At 41.9% G+C, this 22,046-nt stretch overlaps 1 protein-coding gene across 2 annotated transcripts in view; it reads left to right on the forward strand.

The window, feature by feature from the left end:
• SEH1L (SEH1 like nucleoporin) overlaps window positions 1-22,046 on the forward strand; it is a 59,037-nt gene that overhangs the window by 20,110 nt on the left and 16,881 nt on the right. For both annotated transcript variants that reach the window (XM_030212448.1, XM_030212456.1), the window contains exons 6-7: window positions 3,689-3,829; window positions 11,477-11,634. In XM_030212448.1, the coding sequence (XP_030068308.1) occupies window positions 3,689-3,829; window positions 11,477-11,634 (299 nt within the window). The remainder of the gene's footprint in view (window positions 1-3,688; window positions 3,830-11,476; window positions 11,635-22,046) is intronic.

A 22,046-nucleotide genomic window follows, 5' to 3' on the forward strand; every position in this document is an offset into this window, starting at 1 on the left:
AACTCTCCTACTGATATACAAAACCCCTTCATTCAGGATTGCTACCTTATCTCTTTCAGTACTTTGTCCCTTATAACCCCCCCCCCCCCCCATTGGACTCTCCGTTCTTCCCTGTCCAATCTCCTGCAGGTTCCTTCCTTTCAGCATGTTCATTAACGCTTTTGTTCGGAATAAAGCCTTCATTGTTGTAGGCCAGTCCCTCCCCATTCTTGGAGACTTTCGATCTGCCCTGAAAACTTTTTCTTTAAGGAGTCTTATGGCCTCAATCTCTTGGCTGGTACAGCTTGGCCCTCTCAGTGACAGTTATTGGCTTTCCGTGTTTGATCTCCTTTCGCCTTACTTTCCTATGACCAATGTAGTTCTTCTATCTCTTGCTTTCTTCCTTTATTTCACGGTGTGCTTCCTGTCTCCGTTTATTTATTTATTTGCATTGTAAACCATTGCTTAGAAAGCCCTTGCCCTAGGGCGGTGTATCAAGCTCTAAATTTTATTTATTTATTTATTTATTAGCATTTGCATCCCACATTTTCCCACCTATTTGCAGGCTGTGTGGCTTACATTTGCCGTTATGGCTATTGCCATTTCCAGACTTTAGATATGCACATGATTTTGCAATCAAGTGCGTACATACATGGTAGAAGAATGCATTGTGTGCTTGTGTACTTGTTAACACGTGGTTTGCAAATAAGTGCGTATATGTGTGGTAGAAGAATACATTGTGGTCTTGTGTAGGTGTCGGCTTTATGTAGTTGCTCAGGTGATGGTATTATGATGAGAGTAATAGTGTAAGGCAGTGGTTATGTCGTTTCGGTCTTATTCTTCGTTGTTGTTGTTTAGAAGTTAGGACGATTGTTTGTTGTTTGCTTTTTTGAATAGGTCTGTTTTCAGTAGTTTACGAAATATGGTTAGATCTTGCGTTGTCTTTATGGTCTTCGGGAGCGCGTTCCATAGCTGTGTGCAAATGTAACTTGAATATCCTGAAAACCCAGCTAGCTGTGGGGTCCCTAGGACAGTTTTGGGAAGCCCTGCTGTTGGTGCTGTGTAGCCCAGTGGAGGTTGGTTCCTAATAAGCTGGAAACTCAGAACAGGAGAGAACTTAGTTTTCAAAGGCCCTCAAATATGTCATTGTATCCGAGTATTCATTTGACACATTTACATTATATTTAGCTCATAGCAATTCCAATTTGCACATTTTGCTTACTCTATAAACTTGACCTATAAACTTTTAAAGCCACTGCTTTAAAAGGACTTGGGAAGGAAATCCTTGCAGTTGGCTCTGTGGAGAGAAAAATGTATAATTTTAATCTTTTCTTAAAAGAAAGAGAACGTCATATTCAACAGGACAAAATAAGTGAGGGACTGCATCTGTATGCTGGATTTTCAACTGCACTGGCCATTTATCATGGACCAACATCCTAGATTTAAACAGATTAGTTGTCCTTTTATGTTAGGTCATTTGTGTGGTCCTACTTAATGGTTGAAGTCATTCAGAAGTGATGCATATCCATGTAGCTTCTGCTGTACCACCCACCCCCCACACACCACCTGGCTGCTCTTGTTCTAAATGCATATGTGTGGCTAGACATCAAGATACCAAGCCAAAAGTTGTGCTTTGGGGGAGGAGGGAAGGGTTTATGTGATTAATTTTGAAGTACACTGCGTAAATCCTTAGAGTATCAAACTTGGTATTTCTAGTAAATTCTGTATGCTTTTTTTTTTTTTAATTTATAGAAGTCTTTATTGAGCCTTAAGAGCATAATACAGAACATTTTTAACACAGCTCATAACATCATAATCCAAGTGAGCCAAACACCAGTGTGAATAATTTCAAAGGGTACCTATAGTGTCATTGGTCCCACCATAACCACAATGTGTACTTCATGTTTTTATACAATTTTTTTTTTTTTAACCCTCCCCTCCCTTCCCTCCTGAACTAAATTCTGTATGCTTTTAAAAGCACACATTTAGATTTTGGACTAGTGAGACATAGACATAATTGAAATCTTATCACTTGACTGATCAACCTCCTTACCACTAATGAATAAGCATAACCACTTAGTAACATAGTAACATAGTAGATGACGGCAGAAAAAGACCTGCACGGTCCATCCAGTCTGCCCAACAAGATAACTCATATTTGCTGCTTTTTGTGTATACCCTACTTTGATTTGTACCTATGCTCTTCAGGGCACAGACCGTATAAGTCTGCCCAGCACTATCCTCACCTCCCCAGCCCTGCCTCTCAACCCCGGCTCTGGCACAGACCGTACAAGTCTGTCCAGCACTATCCCCGCCTCCCAACCACCAGTCCCGCTTCCCACCACCGGCTCTGGCACAGACCGTATAAGTCTGCCCAGCCCTATCCCCGCCTCCCAACCACCAGCTCCGCCTCCCGATCTTGACTAAGCTCCTGAGGATCCATTCCTTCGGCACAGGATTCCTTTATGCTTATCCCATGCATGTTTGAATTCCGTTACCGTTTTCATTTCCACCACCTCCCGCGGGAGGGCATTCCAAGCATCCACTACTCTCTCCGTGAAAAAATACTTCCTGACATTTTTCTTGAGTCTGCCCCCCTTCAATCTCATTTCATGTCCTCTCGTTCTACCACCTTCCCATCTCCGGAAAAGATTCGTTTGCGGATTAATACCTTTCAAATATTTGAACGTCTGTATGATATCACCCCTGTTTCTCCTTTCCTCCAGAGTATACATGTTTAGTTCAGCAAGTCTCTCCTCATACCTCTTGTAACGCAAATCCCATACCATTCTCGTAGCTTTTCTTTGCACCGCTTCAATTCTTTTTACATCCTTAACAAGATACGGCCTCCAAAACTGAACACAATACTCCAGGTGGGGTCTCACCAACGACTTATACAGGGGCATCAACACCCCCTTTCTTCTGCTGGTCACACCTCTCTTTATACAGCCTAACAACCTTCTAGCTACTGCCACCGCCTTGTCACACTGTTTCGTCGCCTTCAAATCCTCAGATACTATCACCCCAAGATCCCTCTCTCCGCCCGTACCTATCAGACTCTCCCCACCTAACACATACGTCTCCCGTGGATTTCTACTTCCTAAGTGCATCACTTTGCATTTCTTCGCATTGAATTTTAATTGCCAAACCTTAGACCATTCTTCTAGCTTCCGTATGTCCTTTTTCATGTTTTCCACTCCCTCCGGGGTGTCCACTCTGTTACAGATCTTAGTATCATCCGCAAATATAATCTCTATGTCGAATATGGTCTCTCCATAGTCGATGACCTAAAGAATGATACAACCCAATTTCGTACTCAGGAGCATTCATGTATTACTATAATTTTATTCTTCCAATTTCTTACTCAGGAACTTTCATGTATTACCATAATTTATTCTTCCTTAACATATATATGCACATGATATATATCTATACCATGATCTGTTCATGTATATTATGTTACATGTATGTTACCATGTATGTATGCAACTTAACACATTACCATTTGTAATTCTGTTACCTGGAAATGGCAACTGCCATTAAGGCAAATGTAAGCCACATTGAGCCTGCAAATTGTTGGGAAAATGTGGGATACAAATGCTACAAATAAAAAAATAAATAAATATTGCGGTGTTTTCAGGTGTGGGTGAATCAAGACTTAATAAGCTATATATTGGGAGCTAATCTGTTCCCTTCTGTTGCTGTTCAGGAAATATGCAAAAGCAGAAACATTGATGACGGTTACCGATGCCGTGCATGATATTGCATTTGCACCAAACTTGGGAAGATCTTTCCATATTCTCGCAGTAGCAACCAAAGATGTCCGAATCTTCACTCTTAAGCCCTTAAGGTAAGTTTTTGATGAAAGACTAATAAAGTGCAAATCCATATACATGTGTAAAATAAGGTACAAAATAATAAGGAATAAAATGGTCCTTTGAGGCAATATAATGTAGAGTCTTAATTGAGTAGCATCAGTAGGGTAGGCCTTACAAAACAGATAGGTCTTTAAAGAGCGCCTAAAGTCTTGATGATCATGCAGCGTTTTCACACAGTTCAGTAATGCATTCCACATCTGTGTTCCTAAGTAGGAGAAATGTCATTGAGTGCCCCGGTCCCTGTACCCTCTGAAAGAGCGAAAAATCGATTCATCTTCATCCGCTCCACATCACTCAAGATTCCGTAGACCTCAGCCACATCCCCCCTCAGCTGTCTCCTTTCCAATTCGAAGAACCCCAACCTCTGTAGCCCCTCCTCATATCAGAGGTGTTCCATCCCCTTTATAATTTGGGGTGCTTTTCTTTGAATCTTTTCTAATTCTGCTATATATTTTTTGAGAATTGAATGCAATACGCAAGGTGAGGATGCACTATGGAATGATGCAGAGGCATTATAAAATTCTTGGTCTTATTTACCATCCTTTCCTAATAATTCCTATCATCTCATTTGCTTTTTTGGCTGCTAAAATATACTGGACAGAAGATTTCAGTGTATAGTCTACAAAGATACCTAGATCTTTTTCTTGGGTTCTAACTCTTACGGCAGACCCTAGCATCAGGTAATTATAACTCGGATTATTCTTTCCAATGTGCATCACTTTACACTTGTCCACAGTAAATTTCATCTTATTTCTTCTTAGTCTCTTCCAAGTTAAGAGCCCCAATTTGGTTAGTCTTTCACCATTAAGGGAACTGTTCTATCCCCTTTATCATTTTAGTCACCTATTTCCTTTGTGTTTTTTTTTTTTAATGCAACCAGAACTGCACATAATACAGTGCGTATACCATAGTTTTAATACAGAGACATTATGGTATTCTGTTTTTCATGAAGCTAATTTTCTCATTAGGGACTTTACGCAATACCTTCTGAAAATCCAGATACATTTCAGGACTCATTTTTGAAACAGATAAATATCAAAAAACCGGCACAAAACGGAAGATGGATGTATTTTGTCCAAAACACATTTAAGATGTTTTTCTATGTAGTTACATCTGCAGGTGCGTTCAAATCAGAAGGGGGAAAGTATAAAGGACAAGTTCATCACAAAGATATTTGTATAAAATTGAAATTAACATTTTAGTCCTCATAAAATCCTCATAAAGTTCCACCAAGAAAAATTCTAACTGTAAAACTTTAGGTTTGATAGCTTTAGATGAGAAGAGGTGATTATAAGCAAATTGGTCTGCGAGCAGCAATTGGTATGTATGTGCTAAAGAATCAAACAACTGTCCCCAGCAAGACAGACCCTTACTAGCTCAACTGAAACAATCTGGAGTCCATCCCTAGTGGAAATAAGATATTACCAGGCTAATTAATTTTTATGGATTTTTCTCCTAAGAACTTATCCAAATTTATTTACTTATTTCATTACGCTTGATATACCGCTGTTTGCATTACAAATGCAGCAAAGCAGTTTACAATTAAATGTCCAGAGGGGACTAAAGAGGTTAAAGGTTGAGGAAGAGGAAAGAAATAAAGGTGTGTGTGTGTGTGGGGGGGGGTTCTCTCTTGAATCCTGCTGTTAATCACCTTGATCACATTTTTCTGGCAACCAGATCCATTAATTATGTGCTGCATGGAAAAGACTTTCTACGTTTTTTTCAAATCTTCCTGCCATTAGTTTTATATTGGTTCTTTTGTTTTTGTTGTGTTTGAAGGGTGAATAACCATTTTTTGAAATGTTAAACGGTTTCAGCTAACTCTTGATTTCATGATCTTCTTCATATCTTCTGTTGTCTTTATTTCTCCAGGCTGAAGAGCCCTAACCTGGTTAGCTTTTTTTAATAGAGAAGGTGTTCTATCATTTTTGTTGGCCTTTTCTGAACTGTTCTACTTCCGCTTATATATCCTGTTGATATGGGGCAACCAAAACTGTACTCACTACTCAAGGTGCAAACAATAGGGGCCTATACAGAGGTTTAATGATTATCCTTAATTTGTTCTCAATCCCTTTTTGATAATCACCAACAGTGGGCTAAACATATCCCTGTACTATCCAAAAAGACCCCAACATTTTATCTGGGCAGTTGACTACTAAGAACTACAGCTTTAGTTGGGATTTTTTTTTCTCCATGGACTGCCGGGATCCATCACCACAATGTTGGTGATGTCATCGTCCACCTCAGGGGGGGATAAATGATTATTAGTTATGACTTTACACTTTATTAAGGAGCCTTTTATAATATTTAGTGGAGGGAGTGGCCTAGTGGTTAGGGTGGGGACTTTGGTCTGGGAACTGAGGAACTGAGTGCGATTCCAACTTCAGGCACAGGCAGCTCCTTGTGACCTTGGGCAAGTCACTTAACCCTCCATTGCCCACGTAAGCCGCATTGAGCCATGCCATGAGTGGGAAAGCGCGGGGTACAAATGTAAAACAAAAACATTATGTTCACTATTATCCACTTTTTTCTGTGAACATTTAAAACCCCCCCAAACAATTCAATCAATTGGTAAGGCTAGACCTTGCCTTTGTTAAACCCAGTGAGTTTTTTCTAGCAAAAAGATTGCTGGTACTCAAATACTAGGCCACCCTTCAGGGGTGGGGAGATCACGAGGGACCCCACCCACCAATAGCCAGGCCCCTGCAACCAGTCACAGAATCTATGACAAGGCAGAATCAGGGCCGTCGCCTAGGGTGCTCGGGCGCCCCCCTGCAGACTATCAGTTGCGCACCCCCCCCCCCCCCCCCCCCCCCCCCGTGAAAATGATCACGCCCCCCCCCCATGAAAATGATCGCTCACCACTTGCCACACTGAAAGGAATTGTCAGCAATATTCTTAGAAACAAATTGCTATACATTGCAAAATAAGATAGCAGATGTAAATTCTCAAAGTGGACATATTCCAAATGCTAAAATGAAAATAATTTTTTTCTACCTTTGTTGTCTGGTGACTTTCTTTTTTCAATCATGCTGGTCTAGTATCTGATTCTGCTGCTATATGTCCTCTTAACTCCATTTCCAGGGCTTCCTTTCCATTTATTTCTTTACTTTTCTCCTTTCTTCTTCATTTCTTGCTCTATATCCATTTCCAGCAATTTCTCCTCTCTCCCTGGGTCCTGCCCTCCCATCCATGTCCATTCTTGTCCCTCTCTGCCCTTCCCTCCTCCATCCATAGCCAGCAAGCCTCCTCTCTCCCCTCCCCTCCATTTCCAGCAATTTGTCCTCTCCCTGGGCCCCCATGTCCATCCTTGTCCCTCTCTGCCCTTCCCTCCTCCATCCATAGCCAGCAAGCCTCCTCTCTCCCCTCCCCTCCATTTCCAGCAATTTGTCCTCTCCCTGGGCCCCCATGTCCATCCTTGTCCCTCTCTGCCCTTCCCTCCTCCATCCATAGCCAGCAAGCCTCCTCTCTCCCCTCCCCTCCATTTCCAGCAATTTGTCCTCTCCCTGGGCCCCCATGTCCATCCTTGTCCCTCTCTGCCCTTCCCTCCTCCATCCATAGCCAGCAATCCTCTCTCCCCTCCCCTTCCCTTCCAGCAATTTGTCCTCTCCCTGGGCCCTGCCCTCCCATCCATGCCTCTCTGCCCTTCCCTCCGCACCCTGGGGCCTTTAAATCTTTTACTTCCGGTCGCAGCAGCGTCAGTGAAAGCGGAGTGCTGCCGACGTCTCCCTTCCCTTTGCGCTCTTGGTTCCCTCAGTGTCCGCCTTCTTCTTCTGTATGATCAGTAATTTAGTTTCAACCACTTCTCCCAGCGCCAAGTCAAGTTCACTGGTCTGTAGTTTCCTAGAGCTTGGAATTGTATTATGGTTGTAAAGGAAGTTAGCGCATTTAACTTTAGATAATTTTAAAACATTGCATTAATATTTATTTTTTGCTCAACTTTAGTATTATATACATGCAAAAATTTTTTATGGCTTTTTTAAAAGTATTGAATAATAGTTAAACATTCATTTTATTGATTTTATCTATCATTTTAAATATCTATTACTCCTGTCTTAGCATTATGGCCATTTGTTTTAATATTCATTGTACCTATTTTATTTCTAGTTTCTCTAGCAGCCAGATATGTTTCATTGTGGGTGCTGCATTCAAATTTGTTTCAGAAAACTTATTAATCGCTTTTTCTGTTTGTGCTGTGATCTGCTCTCAGCTAATGTTCCATATTTTATAATCTATTACTCATATTTAATGTGCTGACATATGGCTTTTCATATTTAGCACCTTTTCTTTTGGACGTTTGGCCTGTTGCATGGTTCCACTCTATACATTTTGTGAAATCATTTTTTTGTTTTTATTCCATTTTTTCGGTTAATGGTGGTTCATTGAATTCTTTCTGTCCTTTACCTTGTTGTCATGTTTTTTTTATTTTGATCGTTATTTTTAATTCTCCATTCATGTGTCATTTTATTGTAGCATTTGCCATATTAGATTATTTTATAGGATTCATAATGCAGGCATTGTGCTGAAACATAGCAGTGTTGGGTCAGCCAATAAAGATCCTACTGTTTTTGACTTGTAGTCTCCTCTCCGTTTTTTGCTGTCTCCTATTTGTTTTGCCCAGGATTTCTGTGAAGGTCTTTTCTTCTGTGTTGTTCCATAAATAGTATCATACTTTTTCCTATGTAGATTCCAGTGAATTTTCAAAATGAAAGTATGTGTATTTGAGCTTGGAAAATTCATCCAAGGAGTTTGTGTACATATTTGTATTTGCTGTTTTTTTATTGAAATATTTTATTAATGCCACAAAATAACTAACTAGAACTACATAGCATCAGCCAAACACATCGATTAAATATAACAATGAACAATAAGACCAAAGTGGCATATTTTATGTAGTTCCCTTCTCCCTTTAGATAGCACAATAACACTTGGCTATTCAGACCAAAGTCACTCATATAGTTTCTTCATGGTGACTAGATCCCTACACAAGATGAAAACAAAACCTCCCATCTTCCCTCCCGAAACCCCCAACACCACTTGCTTACAAATTTAAAAAAATAACTGGCACGATGTGGCTTTTGCTGTTTAACATGCACAGATTTCCCAGGCTAATTTATGCACATATGTATACTTCAGAAATATGTACATAAAAACAAAAATCTCTCCGTAACCCCATCCTTGGTAATGATTCTACTCAGTCTAGGTAAATTTATGTCCATACAGACTGTATACTTATTAGTCCTGATAAGCTTTTATTTAAAAAAAAAAAAAAAAAAGTTTATGCACATACACACTTTTTATCATGTAAGATAGATAACCTTCATAAATGTTTTTCAGCATTATCTTCTAAACGATTAAAACAAGAATGAACAGACCCTGACCCTGCCAAACAGAGCTTTCAGGAGACATAGCTGAAAACAAACAGGGGGAGTTGGAATCTCTCCTGGAGAACCTTGGGGCCTTTTTACTAAGCCATGCTAAAAAGTGGCCTGTGCTACTTGTAGCATGGCGGTAAAATGACCACATTTGTATTTTTTCCCCGTAATGGCCACGCACTTATTTCCCAATTAGTATGGGAGCACTTAACGCCACTTATTTACTAGACGGTAAGGGCTACCGCACTAATCAGGTAGCACATGGCAGGCCCACCTACTCTCCGCCCATAAATGCAGCTCCCATGCTAAAAAATTATTTTTTAGCGTGGGAGTAGCATGCGGCGACTGGCACACTACTACTACTGCAAGATGCCTCGGCACATCCCACAGCAGTGTTTTTGTGCCTATTGCAGCTTAGTAAAAGGGCCCCCTTGTTTGCTAAATTCCTCCTCCCCCAAATTAACCCGGATAAAAAAAAAAAAAATCCCAAGGGGGGAAACACAATTCTCCTCTAGACCAGTCCTCCTAAACCTTGAATTGGTTGAATCATTGCAGCACAACAAACCAAATCCCATCAACCCCACAAGATTTCTCCAATAGGAGAAGAACAGTATTTGCTTCGTTCTGCTGGTTTCAGTGCGGCACCTGTAATATGGGGCTTGTATCATAGGCGCCGACTCCCTGGGTGCTGTGGGTGCTCGAGCACCCCCAATATTTTGACTGCTGGAAGTTCCCTTCCCAGCCAGCCCGACCTGCCCGGTGCCTGCCCTCTTCTCCCCCAACAGTCCTCCGCCCTCGCCTTCCTGCGTGCCACTCAGAATTTGTCATCTAACCTCGGGGTCCCGGCGGCAGTAGTGAAAGACGAGCAGGCTCGGTGCTTCAGCCTTCCCTTCTCTCTCAGCTCTGGTCCTGCCCTCATTTCTCGTTTCTGCAAGGGCGGGACCAGAGCTGAGAGAGAGAGGAAGGCTGAAGCACCGAGCCTGCTCGCTTTTCACTGCTGCTGCCGCCAGGACCCTGAGGTAAGATGACTTTTAAATTCTGGGCGGTACGCAGGAAGGCGAGGGCGAAGGACTGTTGGGGGAGAACAGGTTGGGTTGGGGTCGGACTGGCACTCGGAGGAGGGGGGGGGGCTAGAACTCGGAGGAGAGGGAGGCCTGAAACTTGGAGGAGAGGGGGGGCCTGGAACTGGGACTCAGAAAAGGTGTGTGAAAATATCAGCTAGAGTGAGAGTGGGTAAGCAAGCCCTACGACAGTTTGTGCAGCTGGTGCTAGTCCTTGTGTATGGCTAGCTAGTCAGTTGCTTCTTGATCATTTACTTTAAGACCCTTGAAGATCAGACATAGAGTTTATAAATGTAGTCATGTATTGTACTTGTAGCCAGTGAAGTTTTTGCAGGAATGGTATGATGTGATCAAATTGCTTACAGCCTTATGTCAGCCATGTTGCAGCATTCTGGATCAATTGGAGCTATTTTCTTCCTTCTGCTTCAGTGTACAGTTCCTATTGCAACACCTACCTGACATACATTGTATAATAATAAGTGATTGGAAGATTTTGCCCTGTTATGGTTTAGGTGAAATCTTTTTATTAGCAGGGGACACATAATTAACATGCTGAACAGTTTTACAAACAATACATGCCCTGATTATTCTTGGGCATTCCAAATTTTTTTCTTTTATATAAAATAAGTTATTCCTAAGAATAACATGGCCATTTGTTGCACAGCTTTAGACTCTAATGACCATTTGTATCCTGTAATAACACGCCTGTTGCCCTTATTGCCCCATCCCCTTCCAAACTCTTCTCCCCCCTCCCCCTATTAAATTGAGCAACGTGTGTCAGAATCCCAATCCATCCCCTTTTAAAGCTCAAGTTTATTCAGGATCAAACTGTGGGCCTTCCCTGAAAGAAGATGTTAGTATGGTCTGCCCTGTTGTAGTTTTACACACAAAAAAAGTTGTCATATGTTTGTGGTCGTTGTATCGGGCAATATGGGATTGTTTCGAAATTATGAAATTTATTCCTGATGTTCTATGCTGCTATCCTGGTCTTCAGTCAAAGGCCAGGAATTTAGTTATTTTGCAGTCACCATCATAATTTTTTAATCGTAAAAATTCTGCATATGAAGCTTTTTTTTAGTATCCCAACTTAGATGTTTTAATTAAACCAATAGGTTCCATGAAAACTAGTTCTCTATGCTGTTCTGTTTCTGCTAAGTTTTAAACACATTTCCTTTTTTTTCAGGAAAGAACTGTCATCATCTGGAGGGCCAACAAAATTTGAAATTCAAGCAGTGGCCCAGTTTGACAATCATAACTCCCAGGTGTGGCGTGTTAGTTGGAATATTACTGGCACTGTCCTTGCATCATCTGGAGATGATGGTTGTGTCAGGCTCTGGAAAGGTAAAAGTTCAACCAAATTATTGTCTACAAAAAAGTTCTCTAATAAAAAAAAATAAATAATAAATCTATATATATCTATATATATCTATATATCTATATATATATACAGTGCAATCCGCTTAAGTGCAAGGGTCTGGACAATCTCAATGGAAAGAATATTCAGAGTTTAATGAGAATAGCTATCATGTAGACCCGATATTATTTTGGGAAGCGGCCAAGGCCGTTCTGAGAGGAGCCATAATCTCATTCCTATAAGAAAAGATCCAGAGAGACAGAGATAGTCAGGATGGGGAAGGTAGTGGGGCAGGCGCGCCAGAGATTTGGAACCAACCCAACACGCTTAAATAAATTTAGGCTATTGGAGGCTCAGTCATCTTTGAACTAGTTAATACATGCCAAAGCAAAAAAATCAAATTTTTATTATCGCTATCAGTTATACAAATATGCAAATAAGCAAGGGAAATTGTTGGCACGACTGGTGAAGCAAGCGGGTGGCTGAAGATATGTGTCACAAATCAGGGATACACAGGGGGGTATTCAACATACTCTGGAGGGTGTGAATGAAGTATTCCGGCAGTTCTATGAGACTTTATACTCCCCTTCAGAGGATCAGGGGCTCCAGGCAGAGTGTTATTTAGCAGGACAGTCACTTCCCCAGATTACAGAGACGCAACAAAGCAGCCTTAATAGGTTAATTTCAGAAGACGAGGTGAGCTGGGGTATACATGTCAGCCCATTGCACAAATCACCGGGAGTGGATGGGCTCTCTCCTCCGAGTTCTATAAGCTTCTTAGCTCTGATATTGTACCTTGCCTGACAGAGGTTTTCTATAGGTGTGTAGAGCTGGGGGGACTGCCAGAGTCTTTGAGGAAAGCACAAATAGTCTTACTAAAACCAGGCCGTGATCCCCTTCTAGCTAGTTCATATAGACCTATTTCTTTGCTTTCTTTTGAAACAAAATTACTGGCAAAGATTCTGGCAAACAGACTGGCACGGATCCTGCCGGGGATAGTGGAGGAGTCTCAGGTGGGTTTCGTACGAGAAAGATCAGTAGCCTGCAATATGAGACAGATTTTGGGAGCACTGGAAAGCCTACATGAATCATCAACCCCTGCTTTAATAATTAGCTTTGATGCCGAAAAGGCATTTGACCGGGTTAATTGGGACTTTATGTTTGCCTCCTTGAGGGCATTTGGGATGGAGGGGTTTTTCTTACATGCCATAGAAACTCTGTACCAAGGACCTACTGCGGAGGTATGGGTAAATGGGCAGGCCTCGGGAACATTTAGGATTGCTAGGGGTACCCGACAGGGATGTCCCCTCTCACCCCTTCTTTTTGTGTTGGTGCTTGACCCCCTTATTAGAGACATCCAGAGTATGGAGGAGGTGAGAGGGGTACAGATACAGCAAACTTCTTTTAAGATCTCGGCTTTTGCTGACGACTTCTTAACTATAATACAGGACCCCCAGGTGTCCTTGCCATCCCTGATGGATATTTTTGCTGAATTTGGGGATTATTCTGGATTTCGTCTTAATCTAGACAAATCTGAGGTTATGACACTTCACATGAGAGAGGAACAATGGGAAAGTTTATGTTGTCCACTTAAAAGAGTGGGGAGTGCGTTTATGTACCTAGGGATCCAGCTTACTAAAGACCCCAAGCAGCTCTATAGAGCTAATTTGGAATATTTGCTAGAAGACACCAGGAGAACATTGGGAAGATGGGAAGGACTACCGATATCATTGGTGGGCCGCATCTCCTTGTTTAATATGGTGCTTTTCCCTAAATGGCTATACTTCTTACAAACAATACCGTTATATCTCAAACACCAGGAAGTGAGATCCTTGCAAAAACTGCTTTCCAAATTTTTGTGGGCAGGGAAAAGACCTCTGATACGGTTTTCACAATTAGTGGGGCCTTGGAGAAGAGGGGGGATGGGAGTGCCGGACATTAAACGTTATAATATAGCATGTTTATTGCGCCATTTAAGGGACTGGTACCTGCAGAGGGAGGACTATACCCTGCTAGAGATAGAAAAAGCGAGGTGTAGCTCCTTAAACCTGTTGTATGTTTTACATGGGGCACTGAAGGACCTGCCTGCAAGGTTGCGGACTAGTGTTTTAGTGTGGCCCTTAAAGGCCATATGGAAAGACCTGGCTAGGCTGTGGTCCTTCGATCCTAGATGTAGCAGGCTACTACCCCTTCAAGGAAATGAGGCATTTCGCCTGGGAGATGGAAATCCTATACTGAGATCCTGGGGAGAGGGGGAAAATATACTTTTACACCATTGGTTGGAGCCCAATGGTAGCCTCAAAACGATGGTCGAGTTACAATTAGATGCAGCAGACTGGGGGGGGGGGGGGTATGTTTCGCATATGAACAGCTTAGACACTATATAGCCTTACTACCCCGAGCAGCACTTGGTGTTGATTTGACCACTAAGATGGTGAGTTATTCAAGATGGTATCAGGGGATCCTATTTCGATATCCTTACTACATAAAAGACTACTACTGGCTCGGCCACAGGGAGATCTCACACAAGTTGCAGCAAAGTGGACAGCAGACATCCAAAGAGAGGTCAATTCGAGAGACTTGTTGAAGGGTTGGAGAGGAGTTTTGAAATGGACGCAAAACGCAAACCTTCGAGAATGCCAGGTCAGAGTGATATATAGGGCATACACCTCTCAGTCTCGGATGTGTCAAATGGGGTATATAGAATCGGCCCAATGTAGACGCTGTGGAGCGCTATATAATAACTTCTACCATGCTCTCTGGAAATGCTCAACTATAACAGCTTTCTGGACTAGGATAGTCAAGTTCTTAGGATAGGAGGGAAGACGGTTAAACAGCTGCCTATGTGCATTCTATTGGGCTGTCAGCCTCCAGTGGAGGGGGGTACGAGATATCAGAATGTAATGGCCCATAAGGCTTTTCTGGTTGGCATGAAGTGCATACTTGTTAATTGGACACAAGAATTGAACCCCTCTTTTTGGCATTGGAGGAATCGTTTACATGACTTACTTATGATGGAGCTCCAGGACTCTCTGCTTAACCTTAAGACACAAAGCAATTTTTATCTTACCTGGGAAGGATATATTAACACATTGTCTCATAGGGCGAGGAGTCATATTATCAATAAACTTGGAGCATTGTCTAAGCTTCCCTCGGCGACTAATGGAAATTGAATGGGATTAGGGATTTTCCTTATTACCTCTTTGGAATTGGGAAAGAACAGTAGAGCAGACCTGGGAGAGGGGAGGGAGGGTTTAGGAGGGGGAGGGGGGTAGTAGGGGTGGGAAGCTCCTTTGGAGGTACATTAGCCTTTTTTCCAGTCTGGTAAAGATATCTTCCGGAGAGAGGTAGGAGGGCCATCAGAACACAGGCCCCCTGGCTCTCTTACGGAGGGGAGTAAGACCCCACATTTTTGCTTGTCTTTAGTTCAATGCTTTTGTTTGTGTAATGTAAAGCTGACATCTGAAAGTGGTTATATTTCAGGGGTAAATGCATTTGAATATATGATGTCAGTTGGTAGAAGGAAAGAGCATGGGGGAAAGGAGTTGTTGTTAAATTGTTGTTAATAGACCCTGTTGAATAAAATGTCAATTATCAGTAACAAAAGGGGGGGGGGGGATAAAGTTAAAAGATTAATGAAGATGCATAATATTGGTCAATTATCGTACCTAGTGTTTGTTGGTTTATTGTACTGATACTTTCAATATGTAAACACTATTTCTGTGCTTCATTAATAAAATGAAGTGCAAGGGTCTGGGACCAAAGAAATACATGCAGTTAACCGGAGCGTGCATTAACCATTGTGACCCGAAGAAGCTTGACATCTGATAAACATATGTACAGTACTGTTTATTATATGTACAGTATACAGTCTCCGTTAACTGACGTTATACAGTCTCCGTTAACTGATGTTGGCTTACTTGAAGTAATCAGTCATAGTCCTCTGTACACTCTTGTGTCTGTGAGCTCCATAGACTACGTCTGCCAGACACAAAGTTATTCAAAGTCATTAACTCGCGAGAGGATTGTGAAAAATTACAGAAGGACCTTAGGAGACTGGGCGGCTAAATGGCAGATTACATTTAATGTGAACAAGTGCAAGGTGATGCATGTGGGGAAAAAAGAACCCGAATTATAGCTACGTCATGCAAGGTTCCACGTTAGGAGTTACAGACCAAGAAAGAGATCTGGGTGTCGTCATTGATAATACACTGAAACCTTCTGCTCATTGTGCTGCTGCAGCTAGGAAAGCGAATAGAATGTTGGTTATTATTAGGAAAGGTATGGAAAACAGGTGTGAGGATGTTACAATGCCATTGTATCGCTCCATGTTGTGACCGCACCTTGAGTATTGTGTTCAATTCTGGTCACCGCATCTCAAGAAAGATATAGTAGAATTGGAAAAGGTGCAGCGAAGGGCGACTAAAATGATAGCGGGGCTGGGACGACTTCCCTGTGAAGAAAGACTAAGGGAGGCTAGGGCTTTTCAGCTTGGAGAAGACGGCTGAGGGGAGACATGATAGAGGTATATAAAATAATGAGTGGAGTGGAACAGGTGGATGTGAAGCGTCTGTTCACGCTTTCCAAAAATACTAGGACTAGGGGGCATGCGATGAAACTACAGTGTAGTAAATTTTAAAACAAATAGGAGAAAATATTTCTTCACCCAACGCGTAATTAAACTCTGGAATTCGTTGCCGGAGAACGTAGTGAAGGCGGTTAGCTTGTCAGAGTTCAAAAAGAGGTTGGATGGTTTCCTAAAGGACAAGTCCATAGACCGCTACTAAATGGACTTGGGAAAAATCCACAATTTCGGGAATAATATGTATAAAATGTTTGTACGTTTGGGTAGCTTGCCAGGTGCCCTTGACCTGGATTGGCCGTTGTCGGGGACAGGATGCTGGGCTTGATGGACCTTTGGTCTTTTCCCAGTATGGCATTACTTATGACGGTAAAAACTATCATAGCACTGACATCCAGTGGCCTCCAGATAGGCCCGCACGGCGTTGAGAGTCTCCAGCGCTGTTGCAAAAGTGACAGGAGGTTGTTGAATTTCGTCGGCATGTGCCTTGCTGCTCATTTCAACTGTTTCATCATCAGCTGTTGCCTGCGTGTAGGCGCATATCTCTACATCAGTGCTGTCGTCAGCTGTTTGTAGATCGTAATCAACAGCTAAGTAGTGATGAAACTCTTCTTCAGTAACACCAGCTGAGATGTCAGTAGCCTGTTCATCTGACACATTGGCAACAGCTGCATCTGTTTTGTCCCTGTCCACATCCCTAACAAAGTTTGCCCGCTTGTAGCAGTTCACAATGGTTGCCTGTGTAACATGATTCCAGGCTTCTTTCTTCATATGTAGGGAATTCAACAGTGATAGATTACGAGCCAGTTCAACAGCATGTTTATCCTTGCCAGTCTGGTCATCCATAACGCTCATCAGACGACGTATCACAAGAGCCCGATAATGTTGTTTGAAATTGGCTATTATGCCCTGATCCATAGTTTGGATCAGAGAGGTAGTGTTTGGTGGCAGGAAGACCACCTTGACGTTAGACAGCTTGACATCATCACTGTGTGCAGCACAATTATCACAAAGCAACAAAATCTGACACTTTTGTGCCCGCATTGTAGTGTCTAACTTCTTTAGCCACTGCTTCCAAATTTCCCCAGTCATCCATGAATTTGTGACACAGGAAGTCGCTTAGCATTCTTGAAGCAATGGGGCTGTTTGCCCTTTCCAATGATGAGTGGTTCCAACTTCTTACTCCCATCCATATTGCAGCAAAGGAGGATCGTCAGTCGGTCCTTCAATTTTTTTTCCTGTAGTTTCGGCATGTTTGAATGCAAGTGTTCCATCAGGAATCGCTCGCCAGTACAGACCATTTTTGTCAGCATTGAAAATGTCACGAGGTGCAAACTCGTTCAAGATGGTAGGAAGAACTGAAATGACCCAATTTTCAGCTCCAAAGTCATCAGTGTCTTCTTTTTCACCATGCTGTTTCTCAGGGCTGCCGAGAGGGGGGGCTAGTGGTAAGAGTTCAGAAGAAGCATGTAACACATAATTGAGATGCCAAGGTGCCATAAAGGCATATAATCAGAAGTAACTAGGAGCCAATCCTTTAATTGACAAACAAGCCAAATTTATAGGTTTGAATATTCAGAAGTCCCAAAATCACCCATTCTCCAATTTCCGTAAAGGTAAGATAGCTTTTAATTTGGATTTCTTAGCACCTAAAAGAAGTGACCAAGAAGCTATTTAGTTGCTGTATATCCTTTTGAAGTAAATAAATGGGGATTGTCTGTAGAACATAGAGCCATCTGGGGAAGATGACCATCTCAAATAGTCTAATTCTACCACTCGGACAAAGGCAATGCCTGCCATAGCATCAGCTGATGTTGAGTAGCCTCCAACAATATCTTTACATTTAAAGCCCCGAGGGAGGACGTGTCCACTGGCAGCTGTGTCCTGAGGTAGTAAAAAGAATCCTTAGCCCATCTCAAAAGAAAAGAAGTCCCCATGTATCCCTGTTAACGCAAATCTAAAACCATATTTATTTACAAAAAATTGATCTAATTGAGGCCTGTTTTATAACTGAATCTAAGAAAAGGATTATTGAAATAGGATGGTAACAAGAACACTTGGCTGCCAGTAAGGAGTTCTTAACTCTTCCGCGGTGGGTAATATGAAATGTTAGAAGCTGTATTAGAAATGCTAACAGCTTCTTGGCTTAGAATCTTTTTATCAGGCAACAGTGATAGAACTAATCAGCAGCTGGGTCTGCAAATAAATGAAAACTAGTAGTTCTAATAGAAACAGGCATTGATATAACTAAGTCTGGCAGGCTATACAGGGGACCTAGATGGTCTCATGTTGAGGTAGTGGTTGCACTGGTGTAGCTAGCTCTTCAGATAATTAAAAAGTTTTAGGGATAGATATGGGAAGGAAGGTATACTTGCTAAGAACTAAAGGAGAAAGGATTCGACCTAATTTTCATTGGTGACAGTGGAGCATGATGCAGGATATTGGGCCGAGGTATCTCAGGATTGCTTCTTGTTGAAACAAGACACCAAAGTCACTGGTGTCCTCTTAAGCGCCTTCAATGTGAGTACTTCTCGTTCTCTGTGCCATTGGAGGGGGTGCGCCAGCCTCCGTGGACCCAAGACCCAGGTTCTGATACTCCTTAAGTTGCTCAAGAGGACATCTTTGTTTGGAAACCTTTGAGGAGCAGATGGAGCATTTCTTTGCTCGAGGCCATGCTTCAGCTGACAGGATGGGAAGACACGAGAAGTGGAAAGACAGTGGTCCAGGCTGAAAGGAACTACAAAAATGGCAATAGACCTTGATGAAAGGAGAATAAAGATAAGCAGGCAAAAATAGAGGCAAAAGAGTTGGTATTCATGAAATACAGAAAAAAAGAGGAGGAACACAGAAATGAATACCGGATGAAACAGAAGTGAACAGAGATGCTACTGGCAAAACCACAAGTGGAAGAACAAATGGCTAGAAATGTAAAGAGGGGTGACTAATTTTTTCAGTTATATTAATGAAAGGAGAAAGGCTAAATGGAGTTGTAGGACTGAAAGATGTTGTGAACCTCTATGTGGAGAGTGACGAGAAAAAGCAAACGAGCTAAACAAATACTTCTATTTTGTGTCCACGGGAGAAAATCCTTGAAAAGGACCACTATTTGCTAACAAAAATACATGAGAATGAAGTAGGTATCATACCATTCACTTCAAGTTTTTTATGACCAACTTGAAAAACTGAAGATGGACAAAGCCATAAGACCAAACAGGATCTATTCCAGGATAGTGAGGAAGCTCAGAGAGGTTCTAATGAGTTGTCTTAAAAATTAATTTAATAAATCTTTGGACATGGAGAGGTTCCACAGGATTGGAGAAGAGTGGATGCGGTCCCTCTTCACAAAGGTGACAGAGAAGAAGCGGGAAACTACAGGCCAGTAAACCTTACTTTGGAGAAGTAATGGAAGCACTGCTGAAGGAAAAGATAGTGAATTTCCTGAAATACAATGGGTTGGAAGATCCGAGGTAATGTGGTTTTACCAAAGGTAAATTGTTCCAAAGAAATATGATTGAATTTTTTGACTGAGTAACCAGAAAATTGGATTAAGGATGTGTGCAAGATTGTAATCTACTTGGATTTCAGCAAAGCCTTTGATGCAGTTTCTCATGAGGTTCTTGAATAAACTTGACAGGTTGAAGTTAGGACCCAAAGTGGTGACCTGGATTAGAAACTGGTTGGCAGTTGCCACAGGGTGGTGGTTAATGAAATTCACTCAAAGGAAGGAAAGGTGAGTAGTGGAGTACCTCAAGGATCGGTGCTGGGGCTGATTCTGATCAGTATATTTGTCAGTGATCTTGCCGAAGAGTAGATTTGCCTTTTTGTGGATGGTACCAAGATTTGCAGCAGTGGACATCGTGAAAAGAGATCTGCAAAAGTTAAAACAATGGTCGCAAGCAGGAAAGAGGTAAGGGATTTTAATTCCAAGTACTATCTGATCACAAGAGAGACATGATACCACTCAATTCTAGACCTGAGGGCCCTGATCAAATATCCCCCAAAACAGGTCACGAAGGTTTCCTTAGACTGCCTCATTCCACAGCTTCAAAAAGGGAACTGGCTATATTCTCTGGATCTGAAGGGTACCTACACTCACATTTTTGTACATTTAGGCCACAGGAAGTATCTGTGATTTGTCATAGGAAAACACCACTACCAGTTGGTCTTGCATCACAGACTGAAGTGTTCACAAAATGTTTAGTAGTTGTCACAGCATATTTATGTAGACTAGTGGGTGCATGTTGTCCAACAAGGTCATCTTGGTTCAAACAGGGTTCAAGGTTGCTTTTATTTGATTTCCACTTAAGGACGAGCCATCAAAGCGGGTTGCAATTGTAAATCAGAGGGAAAAGAACTCCATTCCATTAAAATAATAGAAGGGAAAGTAAGAATGGATAACGAAGTGGCCATATATTACATAAATAAGCAGGGAGGAACAGGCTTATACTTCCTCTGTGTTGGAAGAGCTTCAGAATATGGACATGGACCATTTTTCATAAGGTGACTTCAGAGCCATGTATCTACAGGGCAAAGACAATGTTCTGGCAGGCAGACTGGGTCAAATTCTGCCATTCCACAAATGGATGCTGGATAGGATTATGTTGCCAGTCCATTCAACAAAAACATATTCTCAGTTTTGGTTCAGGACAAGATCATATGGCAGACTAACCTTGGCTGCCTTTCTCCTGCATTGGGTTGAGTATGTTCTGTACATGTATCTTTCAAGACATCTCATTTCAAAGACCATTTTGAAGCTCAAGCAAGTTTGAGAAGCCATGATTATCATAGCCCCTTATTGGCCAAGGCAGGCCTGGTTCCCACTTCTTTCGGACCTTTCCATTAGGAGTCCTGTGAGGCTGGAGTGTTTTCCAGTGTTGATCATGCAAGAGCAGAACACTCTGCTGCTGAGTCCATAGCCCTCGCAGCTTGGATGTTGAGAGGTTGACATTCTTTGAAATTGCCAGACTGTGTCTCGCTAGCTGCCAGAAAAGATTCCACTAAGAGGGCATATAGATTTAAATGGAAGAGGCTTGCCATCAGTTGTGAGGGTGAGGCCCTACATAAAAACTGCTTCAATACTTTCTGAACATCAACTCAGTAAGGGCTCACCTTAGTGCAAGTGGAGCTTATCGTTGGATAAAAGGTAAGCCCCATTTTCTCTACTGCCTTTAGTTTGCATTTTGCAGGACTTGCTACTTATAATGCTGATAAAATTTGGAAGCTTCTTGTACAGTGCAATAAACATCTTATTAGGGCCAGTTCTAGACATGCTGGCGCCCAGGACAGAAAATTTTCCACTAAATCCCACCAACAAATTTTGTACCACTTCAACTTCAGGCAGGCTTGGGGCCCTCTGGGGAGCCAGGGCATTGTTCTTGGTTACACCCCTGTAACACTGACCCTGCATCTCTCATAGTGCTACAGAAATAATTAATAGTAATAGAGTTGGGAGATGCTGTCCATATTGGATAAAACCATTAGGATTCCTAGCAGCATAACCCAGTACTGGAAAAAATGTGAAGTGACTTGTAAAACTCTCCAGCTATGTAACTTTTTGAGTGTTATTTGATTACTTATTCCCCATGTAATTTAGATGAATCTTTCTTTCTGAACAGTAAAAGCAGGAGCAATGTTTGCTCCACACCTTGGCAATGCTCAGAGTACAAAATAAAACACATTCAAATCATCAAAAATCAATAAAAACAACTAATACTACATATGCAACAAATGTTAAGGCTGTAAAATAACCCACTGGCTCCATCCACAGCTAAAATCAGTTATTCTCAGTACCATGCATTTCTATATATTGTGTTACAT

This window comes from Microcaecilia unicolor, chromosome 1, assembly GCF_901765095.1.
Source record: "Microcaecilia unicolor chromosome 1, aMicUni1.1, whole genome shotgun sequence".
In the NCBI taxonomy this organism is placed as follows: Eukaryota; Metazoa; Chordata; class Amphibia; order Gymnophiona; family Siphonopidae; genus Microcaecilia; species Microcaecilia unicolor.